This window comes from Myxocyprinus asiaticus, chromosome 38 (assembly GCF_019703515.2).
Source record: "Myxocyprinus asiaticus isolate MX2 ecotype Aquarium Trade chromosome 38, UBuf_Myxa_2, whole genome shotgun sequence".
NCBI lineage: Eukaryota > Metazoa > Chordata > Actinopteri > Cypriniformes > Catostomidae > Myxocyprinus > Myxocyprinus asiaticus.
Genome location: NC_059381.1, coordinates 32,177,500 through 32,197,348, shown reverse-complemented (window position 1 = coordinate 32,197,348; position 19,849 = coordinate 32,177,500). Strand labels below are relative to the sequence as shown.

General features: G+C 36.1%; 1 protein-coding gene across 3 annotated transcripts in view; it reads left to right on the top strand.

The window, feature by feature from the left end:
- Positions 1-11,304, top strand: part of LOC127429336 (RNA-binding protein 27-like) — a 42,010-nt gene extending 30,706 nt beyond the window's left edge. For all 3 annotated transcript variants that reach the window (XM_051678308.1, XM_051678309.1, XM_051678307.1), the window contains exons 18-21: positions 9,379-9,576; positions 9,671-9,754; positions 9,873-10,001; positions 10,583-11,304. In XM_051678308.1, the coding sequence (XP_051534268.1) occupies positions 9,379-9,576; positions 9,671-9,754; positions 9,873-10,001; positions 10,583-10,672 (501 nt within the window). In that variant the 3' untranslated portion in view covers positions 10,673-11,304. The remainder of the gene's footprint in view (positions 1-9,378; positions 9,577-9,670; positions 9,755-9,872; positions 10,002-10,582) is intronic.
- Positions 11,305-19,849: the final 8,545 nt, after the last annotated feature.

The following is a 19,849-nucleotide window of genomic DNA, read 5'->3' as shown; positions in this document are numbered from 1 at the left end:
GATTAATGGGGATCCCTGTTTTTCTTTACCGTCCGTGGCGGATGGGGAGGAAAATGAATGCGGGAGCACCTGGCATGGCGTTGACCCTGAGAAAGCCCAGAGGAGGCATGATGAAGCCCCAGAAGAGACAGTGGGAACGCAATTGGCCCTGTCACACACTGGCACGCCCTCATTTGGCTCGATAGTGGAAACGTGGCTACTGTGTGCGTGGGTGAATCTCACAAGGCCTGTCAAAAACTTGTCGAGTTCATATTTCACCCCAAAATCAAGACATAAAACAATAAATATTTTAGAAAAATAAGATATGTTGCATAAGGAATATAAAGACTCTTTAAGTATTATTATAGTTAGATGTTGTTGTTTTATCAGTATCTGATCGCGGGCCATGCATTTTAGCAAATCAGAACAATTTGAGGCGACTCATTGCCAATGGCATGAGTTTGGGGTGGGACAATCTTGTTTGTATACATGTTGGTCATTATTTCTCATGAATCGTTTAAAGCAGCTTTAAATGTCATAGAATTGTTAGTCGCCAGCATGCCATTTTTAAAAAGGCAAGAAAAAGCCCTCCCTGAAGTTCTTGAATAATCCATCTCACACAAAGAGACACACTATCTAACATTCAGTCCCAACATAAGTGTCCCTAAATCAAGAGCAACAACACCAACATCACAGCTGGAGCTGGGCTTAAATTAAATTAGCCGGTGTGAAATATGCATTTCATTACCATCTCCTGCACATTAAACTGTAAGCACTTACAGAACCCAAAGGACACACCCCTCTCCTCACACTCATGCATTTCACTGCATTAAAGTCTGATCAGCTTCCATGTAAGAAAGGAGAGAGGGAGATTGAGGGAAGACAATTAATGGAAGAGAGTGAAAGGAAGAAAGTTAACTGAATGAAAGACCATGTTCAGTTAGGACATGAAAGAGAAATGACCAGTCTTTGGTATGGCTTTTTTTTTTCATCCTGTGATTCATCATTTTTTAATCTGTAGTCAGGTTTTAGGTCAGGCAGATTTCAAAGTATAGTAATGCTTGGAAGTTCAGAAGCTAATCCCACAAGGGGACCTTTAATACAGGAGTAGATTTAATTTTTCCGGTTGCTTTTTGCACAGACAATGTGTTCAGGTGCACAAGGTTACAGAAACTGGCTGAATGCCGACAGACTGCACTGATAACAAAATTAACACCATGCGCACTGTGCGCGACACATATTGGCACGCTGCAAACCGAAGCGTCCTTTAGCATTTATTCTGACCAGACACAACAAGCAAGAAAAGTAATATCTTTCATGTTCACCAGTTTTTGTCCTAACCAGCTGTGATAAGTGAAAGGATATTTTGTCGTTTACTTGGTTTCTAGTCCTAGTGGGTTGATTTTTATTCAAACTAACAGATTTCATTTAACTAGAGCTGTCAAAATTAATGCGTTAAAGCATGTGATTAAGCACGATAAACGCATTTACCGTTAAAGCATAAACACTGGTCGGACCAGGGTGGAACCTTAGTGATGTGAGGGCTCGACATTAACGCTTGTCCGGGACAAGTGGATTTTTAAAGGGGCAAGTGAAAGAGAATTTTCCTTGTCCAAACGGACAAGCAGCCTGATTAAAACGTCAATAATGTAAAAAATAGCTGGCTATATTTGTGATATAGCAAAGGCCTGTGTCATTTAATACAAAATTAGCATAAATTTGGCAGGGGATTGCGGATAATTTTTTTCCTGATTTCTATCGTTATATAATTAGAATCGGTGCGACTGATCAGTGCTACAGCTTCTCTCGCAGCATTCCACGGCTCAATGGACACGTGTAGTTTAGTGAGCACGCAGTGAGCATTTTTGCTGAACTTCAACCTGTTCATTTGTAATGTCGTTACACCTATGTAAAAAGAGCAATCTCTGCAAACAAGCGATGCGATTAAGCTTTCGCTCCTGTTTTTGAACAACTGAGCAGACTATAGTGCTATGCGTGATATTGGAGTGATCTGATTTTGCCTCATCACATCATGCTGCTTATATTACAGCACCTTTCACTAGAGGCAGAAATCATTTAAAAATGCTTTTTGAACCACTGAACTACTCAGTTGCTGGGTGAAGATAAACACTGAAAACAGACAACTTCATCCTTAAACACCTGTTACATCTCTCATCTCCGTCTCTCTAGAGCACCATCTTACATATACAGGTTTTTTTTTCTTCCTTTTGAATAATATAAGTAGGCCTATGTACAGATTTACATAATATAATATATTTATAATATACATACATCTTTAAAACATCATCCTATTATCTATCTTTAATATATACACTACCGGTCAAAAGTTTTGAAACACTTGACTGAAATGTGACTGACATGATCTTAAAAAACTTTTGATCTGAAGGCGTATGCTTAAATGTTTGAAATTATAATTAACTAAAATTTAATAAAAAAAAAAACATTTTTGAAATTGATGACTTAGACCAAATAATAAAGAAAAGAAGCCAATATGTGCCCAGCCCAACATAGATGGGAACTCCTTCAGTACTGTTTAAAAAGCATCCCAGGGTGAAACATCAAGAAGTTGGTTGAGAAAATGTCATTTCTGCAAATTCTAGGCAAAGGGTGACTAATTTGAAGATGCTAAAATATAACACAGTTTTGATTTATTATGGATTTTGTTTAGTCACAACATAATTCCCATAGTTCCATTTATGTTATTCCATAGTTTTGGTGACTTTACTATTATTCTAAAATGTGAAGAAAAAAAAATTATAATAAAGAATGAGTAAGTGTTTCAAAACTTTTGACCAGTAGAGAGTGTGTGTGTGTGTGTGTGTGTGTGTGTGTGTATATATATATATATACAGTTGAAGTCAGAAGTTTGCATACACCTTAGCCAAATACATTTAAACTCACAATTCCTGACATTTAATTGTAGAAAACATTCCCTGTCTTAGGTCAGTTACGATCACTATTTTATTTTAAGTATGTGAAACATCAGAATAACAGTAGAGAGAATGATTTATTTCAGCTTTTATACCTTTCATCACATTCCCAGTGGGTCAGAAGATTACATACACTTTGTTAGTATTTGGTAGCATTGCCTTTAAATTGTTTAACATGGGTCAAACGTAAATGAACGTTTTGGGTAGCCTTTCACAAGCTTCTCAAAATAAGTTGCTGGAATTTTGGCCCATTCCTCCAGACAGAACTGGTGTAACTGAGTTAGGTTTGTAGGCCTCCTTTTTCACACATGCTTTTTTCAGATTGAGGTCAGGGCTTTGTGATGGCCACTCTGACTTTGTTGTCCTTAAGCCATTTTGCCACAAATTTGGAGGTATGCATGGAGTCATTGTCCATTTGGAAGACCCATTTGCAACCGAGCTTTAACTTCCTGGATGTCTTGAGACGTTGCTTCAATATATCCACATAATTTTCCTTCCTCATGATGCCATCTGTTTTGTGAAGTGCACCAGTCCCTCCTGCAGCAAAGCACCCCCACAACATGATGCTGCCACCCCCATGCTTCACGGTTGGGATGTTGTTCTTCGGCTTGCAAGCCTCACCCTTTTTCCTTCAAACATAACGATGGTCATTATGGCCAAAAAGTTCAATTTTTGTTTAAACAGACCAGAGGACATTTCTCCAAAAAGTAAGACCTTTGTCCCCATGTGCACTTGCAAACTGGAGTCTGGCTTTTTTGTGGTGGTTTTGGAGCAGTGGCTTCTTCCTTGCTGAGCAGCCTTTCAGGTACACTATATTGCCAAAAGTATTCGTATGTTGGACGAGAAGGCCTGGCTCGCAGTCGTCGCTCTAATTCATTCCAAAGGTGCTCTATCGGGTTGAGGTCAGGACTCTGTGCAGGCCAGTCAAGTTCTTCCACACCAAACTCGCTCATCCATGTCTTTATGGACCTTGCTTTGTGCACTGGTGCGCAGTCATGTTGGAACAGGAAGGGGCCATCCCCAAACTGTTCCCACAAAGTTGGGAGCATGGAATTGTCCAAAATCTCTTGGTATGCTGAAGCATTCAGAGTTCCTTTTACTGGAACTAAGGGGCCAAGCCCAGCTCCTGAAAAACAACCCCACACCATAATCCCCCTCCACCAAACTTCACAGTTGGCACAATGCAGTCAGACAAGTACCGTTCTCCTGACAACCGCCAAACCCAGACTCGTCCATCAGATTGCCAGATGGAGAAGCGTGATTCGTCACTCCAGAGAACGCGTCTCCACTGCTCTAGAGTCCAGTGGCGGCGTGCTTTACACCACTGCATCCGACGCTTTGCATTGCACTTGGTGATGTATGGCTTGGATGCAGCTGCTCGGCCATGGAAACCCATTCCATGAAGCTCTCTACGCACTGTTCTTGAGCTGATCTGAAGGCCACATGAACTTTGGAGGTCTGTAGCGATTGACTCTGCAGAAAGTTGGCGACCTCTGCGCACTATGCGCCTCAGCATCCGCTGACCCCGCTCTGTCATTTTACGTGGCCTACCACTTCGTGGCTGAGTTGCTGTCATTCCCAATCACTTCCACTTTGTTATAATACCACTGACAGTTGACTGTGGAATATTTAATAGTGAGGAAATTTCACGACTGGACTTGTTGCACAGGTGGCATCCTATCACAGTACCACGCTGGAATTCACTGAGCTCCTGAGAGCGGCCCATTCTTTCACAAATGTTTGTAGAAGCAGTCTGCATGCCTAGGTGCTTCATTTTATACACCTGTGGCCATGGAAGTGATTGGAACACCTGAATTCAATTATTTGGATGGGTGAGCGAATACTTTTGGCAATAAAGTGTATGTCAATATAGGACTCATTTTACTGTGGATATAGATCCTTGTCTACCTGTTTCCTCCAGCATCTTCACAATGTCCTTTGCTGTTGTTCTGGGATTGATTTGCACTTTTCGCACCAAACTACATTCATCTCTAGGAGACCGAATGCGTCTCCTTTCTGAGCTGTATGATGGCTGCGTGGTCCCATGGTGTTTATACTTGCATACTATTGTTTGTACAGATGAACGTGGTACCTTCAGGCATTTGGAAAATGCTCCCAAGAATGAACATGACTTGTGGAGGTCCACAATTCTTTCTCTGAGGTTTTGGCTGATTTCTTTTGATTTTCCCATTATGTCAAGCAAAGAGGCACTGAGTTTGAAGATAGGCCTTAAAATACATCCACAGGTACACCTCCAATTGACTCCAATTAACCTATCAGACGATAATTATCTAAATGCCTAAAGGCATGACATCATTTTCTGGAATTTTCCAAGCTGCTTAAATGCACAGTTAACTTAGTGTATGTACATTTCTGACCTACTGGAATTGTGATACAGTCAATTAAAAGTGAAACAATCTGTCTGTAAATAATTACTTATGTCATGCACAAAGTAGATGTCCTAAATTACTTGCCAAAACTATAGTTTGCTAATATTAAATCTGTGGAGTGGTTAAAAAATGTGTGCCCCCTGTCGTCTCTAATTCTACACCTGTGTGTGTGTGTGTGTGTGTGTGTGTGTGTGTGTGTGTGTGTATATATATATACAGGTGCATCTCAATAAATTAGAATGTCGTGGAAAAGTTCATTTATTTCAGTAATTCAACTCAAATTGTGAAACTCGTGTATTAAATAAATTCAATGCACACAGACTGAAGTAGTTTAAGTCTTTGGTTCTTTTAATTGTGATGATTTTGGCTCACGTTTAACAAAAACCCACCAATTCACTATCTCAACAAATTAGAATATATCATAAGACCAATAAAAAAAACATTTTTAGTGAATTGTTGGCCTTCTGGAAAGTATGTTCATTTACTGTATATGTACTCAATACTTGGTAGGGGCTCCTTTTGCTTTAATTACTGCCTCAATTCGGCGTGGCATGGAGGTGATCAGTTTGTGGCACTGCTGAGGTGGTATGGAAGCCCAGGTTTCTTTGACAGTGGCCTTCAGCTCATCTGCATTTTTTGGTCTCTTGTTTCTCATTTTCCTCTTGACAATACCCCATAGATTCTCTATGGGGTTCAGGTCTGGTGAGTTTGCTGGCCAGTCAAGCACACCAACACCATGGTCATTTAACCAACTTTTGGTGCTTTTGGCAGTGTGGGCAGGTGCCAAATCCTGCTGGAAAATGAAATCAGCCTCTTTAAAAAGCTGGTCAGCAGAAGGAAGCATGAAGTGCTCCAAAATTTCTTGGTAAATGGGTGCAGTGACTTTGGTTTTCAAAAAACACAATGGACCAACACCAGCAGATGACATTGCACACCAAATCATCACAGACTGTGGAAACTTAACACTGGACTTCAAGCAACTTGGGCTATGAGCTTCTCCACCCTTCCTCCAGACTCTAGGACCTTGGTTTCCAAATGAAATACAAAACTTGCTCTCATCTGAAAAGAGGACTTTGGACCACTGGGCAACAGTCCAGTTCTTCTTCTCCTTAGCCCAGGTAAGACGCCTCTGACGTTGTCTGTGGTTCAGGAGTGGCTTAACAAGAGGAATACGACAACTGTAGCCAAATTCCTTGACACGTCTGTGTGTGGTGGCTCTTGATGCCTTGACCCCAGCCTCAGTCCATTCCTTGTGAAGTTCACCCAAATTCTTGAATCGATTTTGCTTGACAATCATAAGGCTGCGGTTTTCTCGGTTGGTTGTGCATCTTTTTTCTTCCACACTTCTTCCTTCCACTCAACTTTCTGTTAACATGCTTGGATACAGCACTCTGTGAACAGCCAGCTTCTTTGGCAATGAATGTTTGTGGCTTACCCTCCTTGTGAAGGGTGTCAATGATTGTCTTCTGGACAACTGTCAGATCAGCAGTCTTCCCCATGATTGTGTAGCCTTGTGAACCAAACTGAGAGACCATTTTGAAGGCTCAGGAAACCTTTGCAGGTGTTTTGAGTTGATTAGCTGATTGGCATGTCACCATATTCTAATTTGTTGAGATAGTGAATTGGTGGGTTTTTGTTAAATGTGAGCTAAAATCATCACAATTAAAAGAACCAAAGACTTAAACTACTTCAGTCTGTGTGCATTGAATTTATTTAATACACAAGTTTCACAATTTGAGTTGAATTACTGAAATAAATTAACTTTTCCACGACATTCTAATTTATTGAGATGCACCTGTATATGTATATATATATATATATATATATATATATATAAATTTCCGTAAACATAACTGGTTTAGCAGCAAGGCCCACTCTTTCAGGATTTCCTCTGTTAATTTTCTGTGCATTTTGTCATTTAGTCTGGTGAGCATTGACTTGAACTCTTAAAGGGATAGTTGACCCACAAATTAAAATACTGTCATAACTTACCTAATGTATTGCAAACCCATATGATATTCATTCTTTCATCCATGGACCACAAAATGTGTTAGGCAGAATGTTAGTCTCAGTCACCATTCACTTTGTATGGAAGAAAATATGAATGAAATGAAATGGTGACTGAGACTAACATTCTACCTTTTATATTTCTTTTAAATTTCTTTCTTCTGTGGGATTGGAACAATATGTCAAGTAATCATGACAGAATTTTAATTTCTGGGTGAACTATCCTTTTAAATACCTGTTTAAGTATTTGATTTGCCAAGAACAACAATGTAAATGTAAGCTGGTACATGATAGTGTCACGTCTTGCTGGGAAACAAGTGGCTGAATAAGAATATTGACGAGAATATTGCTTCTGAAAAAATTAAATTTACACCACAGTTGAAAATTTTTTATTTTTTTCTCTCTGGACAAGTATCTGTTTTACTTGGACAGGTGGATGACCAGTTTAATTGTCTGAAGGACAAGCACATGACAATCCTTAATGTCAAGCCCTGACTGTGTTGATGTGTTTGCCCGGAATAATTACACTTACGCATACATCACAACATACACACAACAGAGATTCCTTGTCAATGATCAAGTGATGGAAAAAGGAGCTCTTAACACTATTTGTTGTACAAAACAAGCCCAGTTGGGACTGGGGAGTGTCAGAAATCAAACTTTACAGCCGCTGTTATGTGCAGTTTAATAACCAAAGATGTATGTCAAGTACTCTCTCTCACAAAAATTTTGTCCTAGCACTTTTCATGTGGAGTTCAAAGCGCCGTGTGGCCCTGGCGAGAATTATGAACGTGGCTTCACGATTGCTGTAGCAAAGCGGATAGCCACAGTCTGTGGAGGATGAGAGCTTAAGAAATTTAATGCCCATTGCAATGAATATGCAACCTATGGGGGAAAGATTCTAATTAGTCAAACTCCCACTTAGACTTTGGGAAACGTTTAATGTTACATGATTTGGTGCTATTTTAGTGCATTTCTATCTCTATACTGCAGAAGGCTTTGTTTGGAAAATGTTAAAGCATTATATTGCATATTATTGTTACATATTTTGTTTTCTTATATATAGTTTTGTATATATAGTCAAATTTCACTAATTTCAAAATCTGCAATTAATCGCAATAAACTAAATTATGCAATTAAAAAAAAATTATCGACTGACATTATTACTTTTAAATAACTTATTTTTTTGCTATGTGAATGTCACATTACAAGACCCTCATTTTTATTTTTATTTTTTTTACTTTTCAAATGCCTCATATATTAATATCATTGTTTTAGCCTTATCCCAGACCCAGACTTTCAATATTAAACTATGAAAAGCCATCATACAAATATGTTTGAGTGAGATTAACCATTTAAATATTTTAAGTGTGAAAATTATTTCTTTACATTTTTCAAAAATTATGATTGTCCTACAGTTGTGCCATCATTTCCACCACATTAAGCAATTTTGCCACTAATAAAGTTTTATCAAAAGGTAGTATATTTGTTTATCAAGTCAACAAAAGTGTCAGTGAAGATCATGCTTGTGATGAAATACGAGACAAGTAATGTTTGAAGAAAACTGAAAAATCAAGTTAAATATCATTTGAGAGCAAAATATTTTGAGCGGCATTTCCAGTCAAGCTGTAATTTGGCCGAATGAAGCAAATAGTGTGAACATATTATTTAATTGTGTATTTATGATATACAAAATGTTAGCTATGAAATTAGCCTTTGCAAGACTGAGCCTGCCATTTTATCTCAAAACAATGCCATTTCCATCAGCATCATTTCCACCACTAAATTCTTTTAAACACAATACAGAATTTGAAATGTGCTGGAAATGACACTGTTTTGGAAATTTTCATGACTTTCAGAAAAAAACAACAAAAATGTCAAATATCATGTGATGCATATACAGACACTCTTAGACATTGTTAGCAGAAAAATGTATTCAACCAGTGAGAGTGAAAAATGTTTAAACAAAACTACTTTCTAGAAGTTCAAAGAACAAAAATTGCCTGAAGTTGAAAAACGACTCATCACATTTGTAAAAAAATTTTTACTAGGCAACACGGCTGGGACTCATATCAGCTGGGCGTGGCAAGCCGCCGACAGCCCCAACCCGAGGCAGAGGGAGGGGCCGAGGGCGTAGCCTCAGAGGGCGTGGAGGAGCCAATCACATGGTGGTGGACCACCGGACACGAGCCCTCACCATTATTGGCTTTACACAAGAAGAGAAGGAAGAGCTCATGCCACATTTCATGGTAAAATTAGTAATTTAATTAGTGCAGTCTTATACCTTAGTATATTTCACCTAGTTTATGATCAGTCCACAACACACATTCTTTTGATTTATAGAAATTTGGCGAGATTGAGGAGCTTCGTGACCATGATGCAACCAGTGTCGTGATGACCTTCAAAACCCGCGGTGAAGCTGAGAACGTACTGTGACTTCTTAGTTCTTTGTTTTGTTTGTTACATTCATTTTCAACTTGAGCTAATGGTTTTTGTAGAGAGGTTAATAAACTTTACCAAAAAAATGAAATATCTCCTTTTTCAGGCCGCAAACCAAGGAGCGAAGTTCAAAGGTCGAACTCTACAGATCTCATGGTACAATCCTAAAACTCCATCCGTATCCACTGAACCAGTAGAGGAGTCAAAGGAAGAGGTCAACGCTGCAGGATTACATGTAATGGCAGTAATTACACAGCACCATTACACAGTTATGTAGTATGCTAAAGCAAAAATCGGTATTACTAAAGTGCACAACAGTGCCCGCCCACTTTTCCAGCTGTTTTGTTTCCAGAAGTATTTTCCCATTCATTTTATCCATAGAGATATCATAAAATCCTTTAGCTCTGAGTTGAATCAAAACATTACAAACTTTGCTTTGAAGTAAAAAAGTATTTGAAAATTAGACAAAAAGACAGTGTGTACTTAACATCTTTCACAAGGGCATGGACTACAATCCCATGAAGCATTGGGAATGACGGAATCGAATTAAGAATTATGGTTTAAAGTTGTTGTTTTTAAGTATAAAAACAATATATTTTAAGTTTATTGCAAAATATTCAAATATATACCAAGTAGTTTGAGAGTGAAAGGAGACCAACTCGATTGAGTCATTCACAGTGCATCATGGAAATGTGCTGCAGAGCTCTTTTGGCGAGCTTTGCTGTGATTTTTATTTTTGACAAAATCAGCAGTTCTGAGATGCACAGTTCCTAATTCCACTAGAAGTCACATGGATCTTTGTTCCTACATTTCCAGGAGCCAGTCAGCCCCTTCCTGCTTCCAGAGGAAGAGGAAGAAGATGATGACGAAGAGGATGAATATGAGAGTCGCTCTTGGAGGCGATGAGGAAGGGGAAACAACGTCACTCTTCTGTTCTTTTGAGAAGGGACTCTCATTTTTAGTTTTTGAAAAGGCTAATTTTAGTACAAATAGGCCTTTGTTTTTCAAGACTGTTTTCAGTATTTCAAAGGCTTACGGTCTGAGCAACAGCATTTTCCTTTTAAGGAAAAATATGAGAATGTGAGACATATATATATATATCTCAAACTCTCACTTTTGCTGAGATCGAAATCAAAATGTTTCAACTAGGAAACATTTTGTTTTTCACTGTGCATGACCAGATATCAGTAACTCGCAACATTTGTGACTACTGTGAATTTTGTTTTTGAAATACCTTATGTTTTTTTCCCTCACCCAGTGTGTTAGATGTCCAACATATGGTTTAATGTGAAAATTCATCTGCACTTTGTGCCACTTTGGCCTACACCCTCATTTCTCAGTTTCTCAATGGACACGCATGTTTGACATCGTTTCCATTCAAAACACAAGTCAAACCCTTTCAAAACACTTTTTGTATCTGCCCTCTAAACTTTAGGCAATCCCTGAGTGGATTATTATTTTTCTTCTTATCAAGATTAATGTGCCACTGTCTGTAAATATGAACTCTAGAGAATATAAATGTGGCACGCTTCACTTTGGTCAGTGTGTCGGACTGTTCATATTTATTTCTCACATTTAGAGGATGTTCCAGAACCAAAAAGCTTTGGATGAGGGATAGAGAAAATGATCTTATTGTTAATTGAGGTAAAATATGAATGGAGGTGTTTTGAATGTATTCGAAATGGATTTACACTTCATTTACGCCTTACATTGTCGTGTACAGCTGACTTTTTAAGAGATTCGTAACTTTTTTGTGTGTGTGTGTGTGTGTGTGTGTGTGTGTGTGTGTGTGTGTGTGTGTGTAAATTTTGTAAATGGTTGCAGTAGTAACAACTGTTCACTTTATTATTTTAGCCATTAGAATGATTGAATCCATTGTTACATGAGGCTTATCTGAGTGACTTTATGACTAAAACCCAACGTCATGTTTTTTTGTTGACTTGCAAGCTAACATAATTACACCATTTTTTTGAAGAATTGTACTTCTGTTTATATTTTGATTCCTTACTGTAATGTTTTATTGCCTCATCTATTTTTTGCCACTCCAAACACCTGGTCCCGCAGAAATGGGTCGAAAAATGTATCCGTTTCTATAACATATATTACCTATGGCATGCTGGCACCTGAATGAATGTTCACTCGAGGAAAAAAAAAAAGAAAATATATTAAGTAGGTTTGCATATATGTTCTTAAATTCTCATATTTGCATACTTTGCTCAAAATAATTAAAATATATGTTTATAGTTCCTTTAATGAAGGACCAGTGTAAAATGTAGAAACCTTCCCATATGTAATGTCAATGTGACATTTAATAGCATGTTACTATGCTGTTTGAATCCAAACATTCAGTGACATACACCCCACTCTTCCCAAAGGATAATGGGTTCTTCAGACTCTCCCAAGATAGTTCAATTTCTGTTTCTCAAATCATTAGATGTGACAGGTCTTAATGTTGGTTATGTACATGAAAGAGTCTCGTAGAAAGACTCAGGACTGTGTGTATTTGAAGAATGGATTTCATTCATTTGTACAATCCTTTTACAACGCATTAGTATAATGTCATACGTTTAGCGTAAATAGATTTTGACTTTGTTACCGTTTATAAATTAAAAAAATTTATGGATGTATTTTTTTTAGTTCTCTGTAAAATGGATTTCTAACAGTCGCATGTTTGCTAATCAATAAAGATAATGGAATGGGGGTGAGCAAAAGGAATAATGAGAAAAAAAGATTAAAGCTCAATTGGCCTGAAGTAAAGAAAAACTTCAAGCAGAAAAGAAAAGAAAATCTCAGCTGAGAGGAAAAAAAAAAGACATTTCCATGATCCATTCCAAGAATTATTCCCTCTAGAAACGGTTGTCATTGTGTTTTTCTGTGTGAGTGTGTATGTGTGTTTATTCGTGAAACATTACTACTTTAATTTCACAAAGCTACTTTATTTTCAAAATATTACTACTATAATCTCATGATGTATGAATTTGTTCTTGAATCTAACTTCATTCTAGTAAAATGCCTATTATGAGATTTTTCTCGAAACACTAATCTGGTAATGTTACAACTATTTTCCTAATATTATGTCTTTAATCATATAGTGCTACGGCTGTTCTCAATGTTGTGACTTTATTCTCATAATGGTACTATTTTTTCCAAATTTTATTACTTGAATCTTGTGCTGTTGCATCTTTATTCTTGAAACTTTCTGACTTTATTCTCATAAAATGCCTATTATATTATTCTCAAAACATTATTACTTTAATCTCATAATATTCCAACTATTCTCTTAATATTATATCTTAAATATCATTATGCTATTCTCAAAATTTTTTTACTTTAATCTTGCAATGTTACACCTTTATTCTTGAAACGTACTAAATTTATTCTTGTAAAATGCCTATTATATTATTCTCAAAAAACATTACTAATTAAATCTCATAATGTTATGACTATTCTCTTAATATTATGCCTTCAATCTCATCATGTTACTATATTCTCAAAATTTTACTATAATCTCACAATGTTACGTCTTTATTCTTGAAATTTTCTGACTTTATTCTCGTAAAATGCCTATTATATTATCCTTGAAACATTATTACATTAATCTCATAATGTGAATTTTCTCTTAATGTCTTTAATCTCACAGTGCTACTATATTCTCAGAATTGTACTATAGTCTTGCAATGTTATGCCTATATTCTTGAAACTTTATTCTCGTAAAATGCCTTTTATACTCTCAAAACATTACTACTTTCATCTCATAATGTTACAACTATTCTCTTAATATTATGTCTTTTATCTCGTAATGCTACTATATTCTAAAAATGTTACTATAATCTTGCGATGTTATGTCTTTATTTCTTAACCTCTCTGACTTTATGTAAAATGCCTATTATTATTATTCTTGAAACATTATTATTTTAATCTCATATTACGACTATTCTCTGAATATAGTCTTTAATCTCAGAATCAGCTCTATTGCCAAGTATGCTTACACATACAAGGACTTTGTCTTGGGTGACAGGAGCTTCCAGTACACAACAATACAGAACAGCAACAAGACATAGATAATAATAAAAAATAATTTAAAAAATGACTATTTTCTATAAAAAAAAATAAAAAAAATTTAAGTATTTACAGAATACACAATTAGACAATATATATATATATATATACACACATACATACATATATACACATATACACACAGACATACACATACATAGTGTAAATCTAAATAGAAATCGGTTATATACAGTGCAAGGGAATGTAATGGCAGAAGAGGTTGGATGTGTTGGATAAATATAAAAAAGACTAAACTGTGTATTGCATATAATTATTGCTCAAAGGGGCAGTTTTAACTGTTCATGAGATGGATAGCCTGAGGGAAAAAACTGTTCCTGTGCCTGACAGTTCTGGTGCTCAGAGCTCTGAAGCATCGGCCAGAAGGCAACAGTTCAAAAATGTAGTGGGCAGGGTGAGTGGTGTCCAGAGTGATTTTCCCAGCCTTTTTCTTCATTCTGGAAGTGTACAGTTCTTGAAGGGAGGACAGGGGACAACCAATAATTCTCTCAGCAGTCCGAAATGTCCTTTGTAGTCTTCTGATATCCGATTTTGTAGCTGAACCAAACCAGACAGTTATTGAAGTGCAGAGGACAGACTCAATGACTGCTGAGTAGAACTGTATCAGCAGCACCTGTGGTAGGTTGAACTCCCTCAACTGGTGAAGGAAGAACAACCTCTGATGGGCCTTTTTCACAATGGAGTCAGTGTGTGTCTCCCACTTCAGGTCCTGTGAGATGGTAGTGCCCAGGAACCTGAATAAATCCACTGCTGCCACAGTGCTGTTTAGAATGGTGAGGGGGGACAGTGTTGGGGTGTTCCTCCTAAAGTTCACAATGATCTCCACTGTTTTGAGCGTGTTCAGCTCAAGGTTGTTTTGACTGCACCAGACAGCCAGCTGTTCAACCTCCCTTCTGTATGCAGAGTCATTGTCATCTCGGATGAGGCTGATGACAGTGGTGTCGTCTGCAAACTTCAGGAGCTTGACAGAGGGGCCCTTGGTGATGCAGTCACTGGTGTAGAGGGAGAAGAGTAGTGGGGAGAGTACACATCCCTGGGGGGCACCAGTGCTGACTGTACAGGTGCTGAAAGTGAATTTCCTCTGTCTCACAAGCTGCAGCCTGTCCATCAGAAAGCTGGTAATCCACTGACAGATAGACATGGGAACAGAGAGTTGGTGTAATTTAGTCTGGAGTATAGCTGGGATGATGGCGTTGAAAGCCGAACTGAAGTCCACAAAAAGGATCCTTGCATATGTCCCTGGTCTGTCCAGATGTTACAGGATATGATGCAATCCCATGTTGACTGCATCCTCCACAGACCTGTTTGCTCGATAAGCAAATTGAAGGGGATCTAGAAAGGGTCCAGTTTTGTACTTCAGGTGGGCCAACACCAGTCTCTCAAAGGATTTCATGACCACAGACATCAGGGCAACAGGTCTGTAGTCATTAAGTCCTGTGATTTTTGGCTTCTTTGGGACAGGAATGATGATTGAGCGTTTGAAGCAGCATGGGACTTCACACTGCTCCAGTGATCTATTGAAAATCATTGTGAAGATGGAGGCCAGCTGGTTAGCACAAGATCTAAGACATGTGGGTGAAACACCATCTGGGCCCTGTGCTTTCCTTGTCGTTTGTTTCCGGAAGACATGACACACCTCCTCTTCACAGATCTTAAGTGCAGGTTGAGTAGCAGGAGGGGGGAGGAGGGGGTTGCAGGAGGTGTTGGTGTTTGTATGAATTGAAGGTTAGAGTGGGTGTGGGGTGTGAGATTGGGCCATTCAAATCTGCAATAGAACACATTCAGGTCATCAGCCAGTTGTTGGTCCACCACAGGGTTGGGGGCAGGTGTCCTGTAATTCGTAAGTTGTTTCATGCCACTCCACACTGATGCAGGGTCGTTATCTGAAAATTGTTTTTCAGCTTCTCAGAGTATCTTCTTTTAGCCACTCTGATTTCCTTATTCAGTGTGTTCCTGGCCTTATTGTACAAGACTTTATCCCCAACTCTGTAAGCATCCTCTTTGGCCTGACGAAGCTGCCCGAGCTCTGCTGTAAACCATGGTTTGTCTTGTTGAACGTTAAATAAGTCCTAGTAGGAATGCACATATCCTCACAGAAACTGATATATAATTCTGCTATATTCTCAAAATATTACCATAATCTTGCAATGTTGCATCTTTATTCTTGAAACTTCCTCACTTTATTCTCATATAATGCCTTTTATATTATTCTCAAAAGATTACTACTTTCATCTCAAAATGTTATGACTATTCTCTTAATATTATGTCTTTAATCTCATAATGCTACTTTATTCTCACAATTTTACTACTTTAATCTCGCAATGTTACATCTTTATTCTTGAAACTTTATTCTTGTAAAATGCCTTTTATAATATTCTCAAAACATTACTAATGATATATAAGAATATATAAGAATAATGATGTAACTGCAAGATTATAGTAACGTTTTACTAGTAGTAGTAGTAATTTCATAATCACATAATGAGATTAAAGTAATAATGTTTCGAGAATAAAATAATAGGCATTTTATGAGAATAAAGTCAGAAAGTTTTAAGAATAAAGACATAACATTGCAAGATTATAGTAAAATTTTTAGAATAAAGTAGCATTATGAGATTATGAAATTATAGTTATGTTTTAAGAATAATGCTACGACTGTTCTCATAAAATTGCTACTTTAATCTCGGAATGTTACGAATTTCTCAAAATGTTGACTTTATTCTCGTAAAATGCCGATAATTATATTATTCTCAAAACCTTACTACTTAAATTTAAATACTGCTACTTTAATCTCGACATGTTACTTTATTCTTAAAACTTTAACTTTATTCTCATAAAATGCCTATTATGTGATTATTCTCAAAACATTAGTTCTTTAATTTCATAATGCTATGACTGTTCTCATAATATCACTATAATCTCACGATGTTACTTTATTCCTGAAACGTTAGGACTCTATTCTCATAAAATACCTATTATAAGATTAATCTAAAAAAAATACTACTATAATTTTATAATGATATGACTGTTCTCATAATATTACGACTTTAATATCATAATTTTACTTTATTCTCAAAATATTACTATAATCTCACAATATTACGAATTTATTTGTGTAAAATGATTATTCTCAAAACATTGCTACTTTAATCTCGTAATGTTACAAATTTATTCCTCTAATATTATGACTTTAATCTCAAAATGCTACAATTTTATTCTTAAAATATTACTACTTTAATCTTGCGGTGTTATTTTCTTGTAATTTTATGACTTTATTCTTTTAAAATGCCTATTATTACATTATAATAAATTATTGTAGTAGTTATATATAGATATAGTATATAGATTATAGGAGTAAAAAATTACTATAATCTCCAATGACATTGTTCTTAAAATCTAAATGTTTTATTATTTTAATGTGGCACTAAAATGCTGTTGTAGTTTACTGGATAAATGATTTAGCCACTGCCATTTTTTAATACAGTGATTAGCTGAATATAATGATACACTAGGAATAGTAACCATATATGTTTATTAATGAAGTGGCACATAAGGTTTAAAGAGTATAAGAGACACTATTAGTTTAAGTCAAAACATGATACATGGGGAGACTAAGGCCAATTGTCACATTTGTTACTCCAGTGAATATTTCTCAGAGTAGATTTATTTTTGAAAGTTAATTTCTGTATTGGCACATACTATAATGTCGTGAATACACTCAGAAAATGGCTAATTGGCTGAATTTGATTTAATCACTGACAGTGGTTACATGTGTTGGAAATTAGCTTTCTCAACTTAAAAATACTATGTTATCTCAACACAAACTTTGTGTAGAAAGAACCTAGTTGGATTGAGTAAACCTAACAAAATTTGATATGTCAGTGCAAGTCAAATAAATCTCTAATTAAAGTGAATTTTAGCATGCTAAATACATGCTAGTTGGAAGCATTATAGAGTGTAGTTTAGTAACTATGCTATGATTAGTACAGCATTTGCTTAATGAAGTAAGCAACCAATTTAATGTGCGATATCTACCTGTCCTCATCGTTAGCTCAAGTTCCATTCTTCACCATAATGGGAACCCCAAAAACTCCAACATAACAAAAACTCTTATAAATATCAACATAAAAAAATATTATACACATATTCATCTTGCACAAAAACATAAAATAACACTTAATTAAAAAACTTTCTCTCTCTATTGAGTCCCATGCAAAGCATGCTGGGAAATGAAAATCCCCTGCTCAGCTTCATCAATACTACACTAACCCTCCTATGGTACTGAAGAATGGCACCTCCCTTTGGTATTTGTGGTCATTTTTGACTGGAAGGATCAAATGTGAAACCCTTTTTTTGGTGATGATAATGATACCATTTCTTCTTCCCTGAAGTAAGAACAATAAAATTACGCATTTCTTTTGGGATTTATTGCTATTTTGATGCTTATTTACATATACATTTCTAAATGTTACCATTAATTTGCATATAAAAATAAGCACATTTTTGGAGAATTCTTTTTAAAACATTTAGAACCTACACTTCTATAAGTTGAAACATGAAGAAAAATGAGAATGTGACATAAATTGGAGGCAAATTGCTGCCATCTGATGAACAAAATATAAATAACATGACTTATAAACCATGTTATGCAAGTAACAGCCAGTAGATGGCTGTAGCTACCTACTGTGTAGTCTGATGGCTTTTTGTAACTTAATTTTATATTTTTTCACAAAGATATGCATTTGGATATATATATTAGACATTATCAAACTATTATTTGTCAAAGTTTAACATTTTAAAATTGATTTGAAGTGTCAGTTTTTGCAGTTAATGTCATTATGCTTACAATCAAACCTGACCATGGTGTTACAAAGAGAAGAAACAGAATAAGCATTTTCTACCAATAATTTATTTCAAACATAAAAATGTAATAACTCAAAGTAAATGCATAATAATGTCAAGAAAATGAACATCAAGAAACAGAAATGAACTGTAAAATTCTGAAAATTCAATTAGAGTATAAAACAGAAGAATCAGAGTAAACATTTTGCAATTTCAAACTTTCTATTGTAAAAATGTATTTTGCAAACATGTATGTGTGAGTTAATGTGTGTGTGAGAGAGTGAGTGCTTCAGATTGCTGTCATCAGCTGGAAAACCACAGATGATTTGTAATAAAAACAATGACCAAAAGATGGCTGGAGAGTTCCACCAATTGATTCTCTGGTTCTATGTGTGTGTGTGTGTGTGTGTGTGTGTTTTGCACAGAGGAGTTTTAGAGTCTCACCCTGTAATTAAATTGCGCAGATTTATTGAATGTATTTGACAGATAAAAAAAGAATAATTGCTCTGTATTTTGGTCTTCCCCAGTTATTTTCAGTGGTTGGTCAATTTTGACCGCAAATACCAAAGGTGTTGCTTTTTTCTATGACCACTTAGACTTATTGAATCAAGCCCAATTTGTTATATATATATATGTTCAGATGGCAAATGGAGTAACAGTCACCAAGTCTTGTACTGCTCAGATAAAGGAAACCATTTTTATTAAATGAGGAAAATGTATCTCGGTCAAAAATGAACGAATACCATAGGAGAGTTAACACCACAAAAAGTATTCATGTAGTCCCAACTCAAATGGATTAGGTAAACTTCCATTTTACAAATTTAAATCAAGTTGAGACAAAATGTTCTGGAATTGTGTTGCTTTAGTTCATTTTAATAATTTAATAAATTAAATTAATCTGTCAAACTAGATGGGGTTAGTCACAATGAAAGCCTGCTGTTTATAAACACTAATTTGAGAAGAATGCTTTATTATTCAGAATCAACTAAACAATTATGAAACAAAAATTATCAAGAAACAACATGGTCATAATGTTTTGCTAAAAGAAATAAATGCATCAATTGTATAAAATTTCTAATAAGTGCAATGAAAAAGTATTATTGTAATGAGATATGAGGCAATGTGGCTTCTATCGTTTTGGACTTTTCATAAAGTTGGAATTAT